The sequence below is a fragment of the Rhinolophus hipposideros genome (genome assembly GCF_964194185.1).
Source record: "Rhinolophus hipposideros genome assembly, chromosome: 16".
In the NCBI taxonomy this organism is placed as follows: Eukaryota; Metazoa; Chordata; class Mammalia; order Chiroptera; family Rhinolophidae; genus Rhinolophus; species Rhinolophus hipposideros.
In genome coordinates, this window is record NC_138062.1 from 47,730,857 (window position 1) to 47,741,679 (window position 10,823).

At 58.6% G+C, this 10,823-nt stretch overlaps 1 protein-coding gene across 3 annotated transcripts in view; it reads right to left on the reverse strand.

Annotated features, from left to right (window-relative positions):
- The window catches only part of NFIX (nuclear factor I X), a 94,861-nt gene extending 86,155 nt beyond the window's left edge, over positions 1-8,706 (reverse strand). For 2 of the 3 annotated variants that reach the window (XM_081075546.1, XM_081075552.1), the window contains exon 1: positions 8,387-8,563. In XM_081075546.1, the coding sequence (XP_080931672.1) occupies positions 8,387-8,413 (27 nt within the window). In that variant the 5' untranslated portion in view covers positions 8,414-8,563. Of the gene's footprint in view, positions 1-8,386 lie in introns of all 3 variants that reach the window. The other variant, XM_081075545.1, reaches the window with a different exon arrangement.
- Between the last annotated feature and the right edge of the window lie 2,117 nt (positions 8,707-10,823).

Below are 10,823 nucleotides of genomic sequence, written 5' to 3' on the forward strand. Positions count from 1 at the left end.
GACAGCTGGGGCAAGCTTCAAATGGGGATATGGAGACATACAGGGCCACTCTGAAATTTGGTAAGGCCAGAGAATAAGCTGCAATTCTGTCCCATTAGAAGGATTTAGGATGGTGGCAATCGGAGAAGTGGCCTAGGCTCCACCATCTCCTAGCCCTTGACCCTGGCACTGGATGCGATCTATCAAATCAAGCACTTATTTCATATTAAGCACTGTTTTAAAGCACTTTCTGTAAACCAATTCCTCTAATCCTTACTACAACCCTGTAAGAAGAAATTGAGGACCAGAGAGGTTGATTGACTTGCCCAAGGTCACACAGCTAGTGAGTAGCAGAGCCAGGATTCAAACCCAGGAAGTTGGTTCAGAGACTACACTCTCCTAATAATGTGCAAATGTCCCAAATGTCAACAGTGTCAAAGTGGAGAAACCCCACCCTAATATACTGTCAGATACACACAGTAACACACACATGGGCACAGCTAACTCCTGCAGTACCTGCCTCACATGGAAGGACTCAGAGAGACAAGCTGGGAAGGCCCTCAATACAGGGTGAGACAGTGAACACAGACTTTAGCCATCGCTCTGATTTTTAGGACAAATGCTCATTTCATTATTATCCTACAAAAGGCTTTCTTCCTGTTTGATTATACCAGCCATCTTTCTTCGCTCTTTTTTCATACTCAGAAATGAGGAGTCAGAAGCCAGAATATTAGCGAGACAGCCCTACAGAGGACAAGAGTCTCAGAAGTCAGCCTCACCTCCACCCCAGACTGTCTTGATGGCTGCCAGAAGCAAGACAGTGAGAATGGAGCCTTCGTCCACTGGGCCCACCTCTGGGTCCAGAAGGCCAGGAGTGGCCTGGGCAGGGATGGCATGTGGCCTCCCAGATTTCAGCAAACCAGCGCAGGGACTCAGAGCTCCAAATTCCATCAGGAGAGGTTAGGGTGGTTGAATCTGCTGCTCAGAGACCGTCAGAGGGCCGGCAGATGGAGGAGAGATGTCAGGAGGGGAGGTCTCATCTCTCAGGTGCCATTTCCAAGTAGGGCCAGGTGTGGCCCAGGTGCAAGTGTGGGTATGACACTCATCCCTGTGTGCTGAGGCAACACGGGGCTGTGTACATGCCACAACCTTTGTGCCTGGACTTGGGGAGGACTGTATTTGTAACAGCAGCTGGGTCCTGGTGAGCAAGACTGTGTGAGACACTGTGTCAGCTGGCCTCCTGTCTGTCTGTGTCTGTGAGTGTGAGATGGGTGTCAGGGGTTAGCTGTTCCCATGTGTGCGTTACTGTGTGTCTGACAATATATTAGGGCTGACGTTCTCCACTTTGACACTGTTGATATTTGGGCCATCGTGTGCCCTGTAGGGGCACCTCCACCCACTAGGTGCCAGTGAACAAACCACCCTCCCCATGTAACGACCAAAAATGTCTCCAGACACTTCCAAGTGTGTATGTCTCACCATAAGTCTCGGAGCACGCTACTGCGTGTGTGCATGCATGGGCTCCTGTGTCTCTGATGGTAGTGGGGGTGTATCGGGGTTCCTGTGTGAGTTTCTGGAGTCTGACGGTGTTACTGCATGTGTCCCGGGTGCTTCTCACTGAATGTCTGCGGGTCCATGCACTCCTGTGTGTTTGGCGGGGCAGAGCATACGTCTGTGCTGTGTATCTCACGGCATGTTATTGTGTGACTTGTGTGCGCCCAAGAGTCTGCGCCCACGTGTGTTCCTGCACCGATGCGTTCGGGTGTGGCGGACATCTCTAGGTGTCTGTGTGTGAAGACCAACATCTTTGTGTGGGGATGCCTGTGTCTGTGTGCTTGATTAAGGGAGGTGTGTTGTGCCAGGGTGTGCCGCGCCTGTGTGCCACAGCATGGTTCTTTGTGCCCGTGTGCGCCAGTGAGAGAGTGCGACTTGGTGTGAGATGGACCTGGAATAAACCCCCGAGATGATTCGACCAAAGCCCCTATACTGACGGACCCTCCTTGATGATTTGGCCTCTACCCCCAACTCCTGCTGCCTCCCAAGGCCAAGGAGGTGGGGTGCACCGCTGAGCTGCCCCTTCCTGCGGCTTGGCTCCCACCAATTCAGATGGGGACAGACCCCCGCCCTTTGCCCTATCTGTGCCAGGGAGGCTGACACCAAGCTGTCAGCCAAGGCGGCAGGGTCCTCGGCAGTGGTGGTGGCACTGTCCCCTACTTGCTGCTGGCCACCACCCCTGGCTCCCCTCAGGATGGGGCCCAGTGGGGGGAGAACTCCCAGTGCAACCCCAGCTTCCAATTGGCCACAAAGTGCCGCAGTGCCCGCCACCCACCTCCCCCTCCCCGGCTGGCGCAGCCACATCGGTAGTGGTGGCAGACGCAGCTCAGAGTTCTGGGCACAGCTGCGCCTCACACAGGCCTGCCAGCCCCACCAGAAGCCAGACACCCCAGCTCCGTGCCCCCAACCCCTCCCCACCTGCCCGCCCGCTCAGCCGGGTAGCACAGTCACCCCGGCCGCTGCCTCTAAGGCTGCCAGGCCCAATCCTCCCGGCCCCCTCACCCACCAGGCCTGTGCCCCCTTGGCCAAGCCCACTCAGGGGGCCTAGGTCCCTGCATATGGCCACTCCCGCCCTCAGAGGGGCTCTTCAGGAGTGGGGAAGCGGTGAGGGGGGGCAGGGAGGGAGGGAGCTAGCCCTTCTTCTTTTAGTGAACGCGCCCAGAGCTGGAGCCAAAAATCGAGGAGGAGAGATATTCAGACAGAGCCAAGACGCGTTTGGCAGGAGGACAGAGAGAGGGAGAGAGGGAGCGGGAGGAGGGGAGAAGAGAGGGAGGAAAGGGGGGGAAGAGGGGGACCTCAGTTTCCAAATCCACGCTCTCAGAGCCTCAGAGGGACAGCCTTGGGTGTGGAACCCAGGGCAGGCCTGGCTCTGGGAGCAGTGGGCTCAGGCCCACGGAGACAACCGGACACCCCAGCTGGCCAGGCCAGGACGGACACAGGCAGAAGCCAAGATCAATGCACACCGGGCACACAGGGAGGCCTGTGGGCGGCCCCAACACATACCCGCACCTCGCCACACAACGGGCTTCTGTCCATGCCGGGCCAGGGGCACAGGCGGGGCCCACAGCGGGGCCACCACGGCCGCCCAACCTCATGGGAAGCCATGGAGAGGCCAGCAAGCTCCCAGCTGCTCGCTGGCCTGGCCGCCATAGTGGGCATTTCACACTATGCCGAGAGGATGAAAGAGGCCAGGGAGAGGGGCCGGTGTGGTAAGACACACATCAATGTTCACGGGGACGAGCCCAGAACGCACAGTGCCGTGAGGGCAGGATCCATAGGCACACACATCAACACGTGTGCCAACAGATCAACACGGACCAGTCGACACGCGTGGCAAGGCATGTGGGTACACTCCCTCCCCTGATGGTCAGACATCCAAAGGATACAAGTCGTTGTACAGTAACACGCCACAGGGGCACCATGACACAAAGACCATATCAGGCACCTGACACGCCCGGTGACTCATACCCCTGACCCCACTGTCACCGAAGTACACAGACACGGCGCTTGGGGTGACCCTCAGGCAGGCAGGCATGTACCCAGTGATGGACATTCAGAGACAGAGAGACACTTGAAAAGGGACCTATGCAGACATGCATGGCCACACAGCTCTGCAAGAAAATGGTGGCTCTGAGACCCAAGACACCGATGAACACATGCAAATCTAGGAGAACCCAGGTAGCAGCTCATAGCTGGCTACTGGCCCCTTGACCTCAACATCCAGGGCTCTGGGGGGCGGGAAAGTGAAGATACCCACCCCCTTTCCCCAGCCCAGCTGGAGCCCTCCTCAGCGCTGGTTGGAGGGAAGCACAGGCTTCCCGGACTCCTCTCCTCTCTCTTGGTCCAGTTGGAGGAAAGTGCAAGACCCCAAATTCGCGCTTCAAGAGCAGAGGACAGGAACTAAGCAAACAAAAAAGGCTGGGTTCCCTACAGGTTGGACATGAAGGCCAGCGGTCAGACACGGAGCACCAGAGGAATTTTGCCACAGCCACGGCTGCACGCCCACCTCTACACACACCCACGACGACCAGTGGACACTGTGAAGTGCCCATACAGGGTCCCACACATGCATCCTGGCCCCATGGTGGACCCAGGTGAGAAGGCCTGGGTACAGATGCAGAAAAGGCTCTGGAGCCCTGCAGAAGACCCTGAAGCCACCACCAGGACTCATCCTCATCCCCAGGCCCTTTACCCCATTCACACTTGTACGCACACATACTTCTTCACACTCCCGCACAAAGCCCCAGAGATCAGACCCAAAGCGCACCTGGTCGCACTCAGTGTCAAGATGAGGGAAAGGACCAGGACAACCAGAGCCCCAAGAAAGCCGTCTATCTGTTCCCCACAGGACAGCACAGGCCTTGTCTCTACCCTCCTGCCCCCTGTCCTCCACCATCCTTGCCTTGAACACCTGCTGCCCTCCACTTGGTGTACAGGACCCCACCCAGGAGAACACTGCTGGGCCATGAGTTGGCCTCTCTCCTTCCAAACTCTTCTCTTGCTTCCTCTTCCAGGTAGTCCACTTGGATTTCTATGGTTAAGAAGTGTTCAACGATGCCTCTCACCCCACTAAAGTAGCCTTCCCTCAGTTTGGAAGGCCTGGGAGTGGCCTAACAATGGTAACCAAATGTCATTCTGTTTCTTGAGCACATGCTCCATGCCTGAGCCTAATACAGCCCGAAAGGTAAGCACTATTATTAACTAATTTACAGACCAGGAAAATCCTGTGCTTCAGGTCATAGGATTAGAAGATACAGAGCTGGAGCTCAAACAGCTCTCAACGTTTGCTCCCTCTTCTATCTGGGAGCCCCTGAGGCCACACAAGACATTCCTAGCTTGGCCAGGATGCCTGGTTCCAGGCCCCAGGAGAGGGGAGCACCCTGTCTCTCTCAATAACCCAGCAGAGCCCTCAGCTCCGAGCTCAGCGTGGCCCAGCCTCAAAATATCTCATGTAGACTAACCCAGGCTCAAGAGGACTCTACCCCGTCCCAGCTCATGCTGCGTACACCTCCCACCCAGCCATAGCTATGAAGCAGGAAGGGCCAGAACCAGAAAGAAAATGTGCCATAAAAAGGGGGCCCCACATGGGTGCCAGTACAGGGAGTGACAGCTTCATAGGGACAGAAGGGTGGTCAGTGACCCACAGAGAAAGCTAAGGAGGGGAGGGCATCAGGGAAGCCCCAGCCCATCCCTCTCCTCTGGAACCATTGTGTGTGCAGCTTCATAGAAATAAGGGTACATAAACATTCTGCTGCTCGTGTGGCTGTGTGGCAGGGAACGTCGGTGAGAGTGTGTCTGAGGGTGTGCATATCTGTGTACAAACCTGGGTGAGCCAAGGGCATTGTGTAAAGGTGTGTGTCCATCCATCCATCCATTCCTGGGTCTGTGTAAGCAAGTGTGGGGGTGAACACACACTTGGTTCAGCCTGTACCAGTATGGCCATGTGTCCAAGAGCCGACGTCGATACACATGTCCCATTTTGAGGGGTGTGTGTGTTTGTGTGTGTGTGTGTTGGGAAGGGAGGGAACACAGATCCACCATCTCCCGTGTCTGTAAGTTTGTCAGTAGCCATGTGTCTGGACATCAGTGTGAGCATGTCGTTTATGTCCCCATATTGGCGGTGGCAGTGGTGTGTGTGTGTGCTGACATTCTGGTGTGCATCTCTGTTTATTGGAGGGGGAGTCCCATCCATCTGCCCCCTCCCATCCACTGAGGACTCAGGTCTGTGGCTGCAGCAGGCTCAAGCAGCTCCAGCAAGCGCCCCGCCCAGCCGCCCTGGATTTCGATGCTTTTTCCAGAAGGAGATTTTCCCCCGTTGCCCTTCCCCCTCGCCCACAGAGCCTTTCCCCGCCAGGGCCCCGCTGCTCCAAGCTCATTCCTGCTCAATCATTTATTGACTTTAAAATCGAAGCCAATTCTGGTTTGAAAAAAAGAAGAGAGAGAAAGAGAAAGAGAGAGAGAGAGAGAGAGAGACACGGAGGCCAGAGAGAGACAGAGTCCAAGACGCAGAGGGGAGGGGCTGCAGAGATGGGGCCGGAATCAGAGACAGGGAGAGACAGGGACAAAGATAGGACCAAAAGAGAGAGAGAGAGAGAGAGAGAGAGAGAGAGAGAGAGAGAGAGAGAGAGAGAGAGAAGAGAGAGAGACTGGCAGGGTAAACTATGGAAGCAAAAAAATTCGTAAAAACAGAGACTCTGGATCCAAGAGATGTAGCTGTCGGAGGAGTAGCCCCTGCTGACCCGCGGACAGCAGCTACCCTTTCAGACCGTGCCCACTTTCCTACCCACCTGCCCTGGCACACTCCAGCTGTCGAAGCCGAGGCCTGTGACAGAGCTAAGCCCTTGCTCCCTTCTGGAGTGTCACAGAGTCAAGCACTGGCCATCACCCTGAGTCTGGGGTTTGCCCCAGCCCCTTCCTAGTCTTGTCACAGTATATCAATCGGCATTTTCTTTCCCAGGGTACTGTGAAATCTGAGGGCCAGAATCTCACCCGGGCCTCAGGAGGCATGCCAGGGAGCTGGACTGGCAGCTGGTGGTCAAGGGGCTGCTTGAGTGTAGGGTCTTGGTCCCACGAGGCCCGAAACACCAGCCATGCAGACTAGCCAAGCGTAACTCCAAAGGCAGCCACGGCTCAGACCCAGCTAGGTGGGCAAGATCATCATGCAGAAGCCCAAAATGGGGTGAACGGCCAGTGAGAGGCACAGATGTCAGGGTCCCCACACTGCCACAGTGACCAGAGTGCCTGCTCACACTTGCATGCACACCATGATACATACCTCACTAATGTGCACCTCACTGACATATACTCACACCTGTACAGGAAAACCTGTTCCCTGGGTCACACACATGTCTATGCCATGCAGGCCTGCCCGTGGCCAATCCATAGAAGCCACACGCAGTCCCCTGAGATCTACTCACACATATACACACGCACACACCACACAGTTGCATCTGTTACACCAAGAGCGTGGTGTGGCCACAGCTGACACTAATCCCAGAAATACCCTCTTGCCCGTGGCCACACACCAGGCTCATGTAGCAGCCATATTCACATGGACTCCCGCTCCCAGTTGTGGGCACACCTGGCATACAGCTAGCAAGGCTCGGACTGGCAGAGAGGAGAATTAGGACCCCTGGCCTAGAGATTCCCCATACAAACAGCTGGTGGGCACCGCTGGGCAGGCCCTTGGTGTCCCCTCTGTGGAGTCTGTGTTGCCAGCCTCGGCCTGGCCCTGCAGGCAAGCGTTGCCAGGCCTGCTGTGGGACTCTGGTCAGTTCCTGCGCCCTCTCCGAGTCTGGGGCCACCCAAAGAGGGTGGCTAGAAGGGCAGGCATCCCCAGGGCCTTTGCCTCCGCGGAGCGCTGCGCAGGGAACTTCGCTGGAGGCGGGACGCGGGACGCGCTCTCGCAGCGCGCCAAGGTCGGCGCTGTTTTGCTCGCTGCTGACCCGACGGCGTGGCCGCAGCACTGTAGGCGGCGTCCACGGCGGCCTCCCGCCCTCGCGCCTCCGGGCGGCGGGACGGGCTTCCCCGGGCCCGCTTGGTCCACCGCACTGCAACCGGAGTAGCGGGGGCCAGAAAGTTTGCGCGGAGAAAAGTTGGGCGGAGGGGAGGGGGCGCGAGGCGGCGACGTCCAGGGTCGGCGGAGAGGCGCGGCCCCGGCTGGCAGCGCGCCCGTTTCTCCCTCCCCTCCCCTGCCCCTCCGAAATTTGGGAGCCCCGCCATTTTCTTAGCCCCGCTCCCATGTGAGGCCTGAACAAAGACTTTGGGGAGACGCCCGGGCTGCTCGGCCCGTCCCGGACACCCCGGCCGCACGTAGGGGCCGCCGCCACGCACGCCAGCCGCTGCCACCCTCGAGAACCGCTGCGCCCGCCCCTGGGAGCTCGGCCGGACAGATCCAGGCTCTGAGCCCTCGGGATCACCCCCTGCCACTCTGTCACCCCCGCAAACACTGCCAGCGGCCACGCTGCCCGGGTGCCGCCACAGTCGCCCACAAGTCGTCCGGAGTCCCGCTGCCCACCGCACCCCAGCCGAGCGCGCGCGCGCGTACACACACACACACACACACACACGCACACACACGCACTCCCGCTCCGCGCTCCAGGGCAGCGCCACGCACGCAGCCGGCCACCCCCGGATTCCCCAACAGGAGTCTGCCGGTGACCGGGGTCGCACGCGCACTGTGGCGCCCGCACGCGTGCCCGGACTCCCCACGACACCGCTTGCACCCCTCCGCTGCCCGCGGGCTGACTCCCCCGGCCGCCGCACGGCCCCTCCGCCCGCCCGCCCGCCCGCGCTGCCGGCCGGCCTCCTGCGCCCTCTCCCCTCCCCGGTCGCGCGGGGCGGCGGCCGGTACCTGGGTGAGGCAATACGGGGAATACATAGCTGGGCGCCCGGGCGAGAGCGCAGCGGCCGGCCGCGGCGAGGGGAGGCCCGGCAGGCGGCAGCCGCGCTCGGGCTCGGGCTCCGGCTCGGCTCCTCCGGCCTCCGCCGCGCGGCTCCCGCCCGGCCCGCGGCCCCGCTCTCGGCCCGGCGCCGCTCCTCGCTCGCCGCTCGCAGGCTCGGCCCCGCCGGCTCCGGGTCCGCCGCCGCCGCGCTTGCCGCTGTCTCTCGCGTCCGCCGCCGCCGCCGCCGCCGCACGTCTACTCCATGCCGCCGCCGCTCGGCCGGTCACCCTCGCCCGCCGCCGCCGCCGCCGCTGCCGCGCTGTGAAAGTGAAAGTTTAGACAAAGTTTGGAAGCGGCGCACTCCGGGGAGAGGGAGCGGGCGGGCGGGCGGGCGGGAGGAGGGGCACGGGGAGGGGCGGGCGGGCGGGGAGCGGCGGCCGGCGCGCACACACACACATGCACGCACACACATGCACGCAGACACACACAAGCGCACACACGCGCGCGCGCGCGGGGGTGCACACCGCCACAGCCACCCCGACACGTGCTGGCTCGCGTTCCAACGCAGACACGCTGACACGCAGCGGGGCTCGGACCCCGCCACACATGTCATGTACAGAATGCTTTGCCACATGTACCACACATTGCGACAACAAAGCACAGGCAGACACCTACGCACATACAGCATGGACACACGCCAAGCACACACACACACATCCCAAGACTAAGAAACCAACCCACGACCCACACACAGACATGCACACAGCCCCACGATCACATGATGAAACCTGTGCACACACATTCCAACAACAAACCATGTTTAGACACTCAGGTATAAACACACACCAACACAGACTTCACACAGACACCAAGATACACACACACTAGTACCTGTTGACACACTGACACATACACACAACGACACCTTGACATGCTCCAGACACTCAACTCCTATACATAGACATACACAAAGCCGCACCAAAACATCTTGGCAGTTGTGGCAATACAGAGGACACACCCAGGCATGCAGAATGGCACTGATAAAAGGAAGATGCACTAACACACCGTCACACAAACACGCACCGTCAGCACCTGTACTTATATGCCAAACAACACAAGGAATACCCTGACCCTAATACAAAGAGATACAGCATCACTGATGTTGGCAGTTACGACAACACACAGGCATACACACCACTCACCAGATGTACCCCCAGGTCTCAGGCACACTGACCAATAGTCTTGCTACCCAGTGAACTGGCAATCCCCCTTGGGGAATCATCCAACCATGCACACAGGTGCCACACACATTCATCCATGCCCCTCCCTCATACACCCACACACACATAACACATGCACTCATACTTGGCCCTGATCAGGGACATACACAGGTCTAGCAGGGGCCACACAGCCCAACCTGCAAGGACAAAAATGGGCATGAAGGCCTCAGGTACATATATACACACCCCCTGGTGAGGCTCCTGTCCTTCATGCAGGCCTCTGACCCCCATTTCCAGAGCAGAAAGGAACTGGGGGAGATATGTTTCTAGGGACCCTGGCATGCGTGCAGGGGGAGCCCTTGGGCGACACCTGGGGTGGGCGGGGAAGTGGTGCTACCGCCCTAAGGGAGCTCCTGCTGAGACAAAGCTCCCTCCTGCTGCCAGGTGCAGCCAGCACCTTCTCGCCCTCCCAGGCCAAGAAGCTGTGGCAATGCTCAAGTATGCATTGTCTGTCAGAGAGGTGTTGGTGCCCAGGTGTGTGTGCGGGGGTGTGCGGGGGTGTGTACACAGGGCTAGCTGTGTGGGGACACAGGGTGTGTGTGAGAGAAAGAGAGAAAGAAAATGTCCCTGAGGAGGAGTGCAGGGTGGCTGGAGTTGTGTCCTCTGGTGTCTGGGTTGGTCTGGGTGTCCTCTGGGGGAAAATAGACACAGGTCAGTGGACATCCAGCAGTCCCTTTGTGTGGACCAGTGTTGTATAGTGGTGATTCGGATCTGGCTGTGTGCCTGGGAGGTGTCTGGGAGTCAGAGAAGGTGAGCATCTGTCAGGCCTTGTGCCAAGCATTGGGGACATAGTGGGGACCAAACAAAAGACCTGTTCCCAGGGAGCTAACATGCTAGTGGGAGTCAAATATATATGGGGTCTGAGTTTGACAGGAAGTGCTGGTGATGGGGTGCCTGGATGAGCATGTGTGTTTCAAGCTGACTGCCATGTGTGCACCAGCTCTGAGGATCTTTCTGTCAGAAGGTGTCAGTGTGTGTGATGAACTTGTGTATGTGTGTCAGGGCTGTGGGTCTCTCTGTGTCCTGGAGTGTGTGTGACCAAGTGGGCAAGTAAGTGTATGAGAGTCCCAGTTGGTCTGTCTGCATTCAGGGTCTGTGTGGCAGAAAGTGTCAATGGGTGTCACTA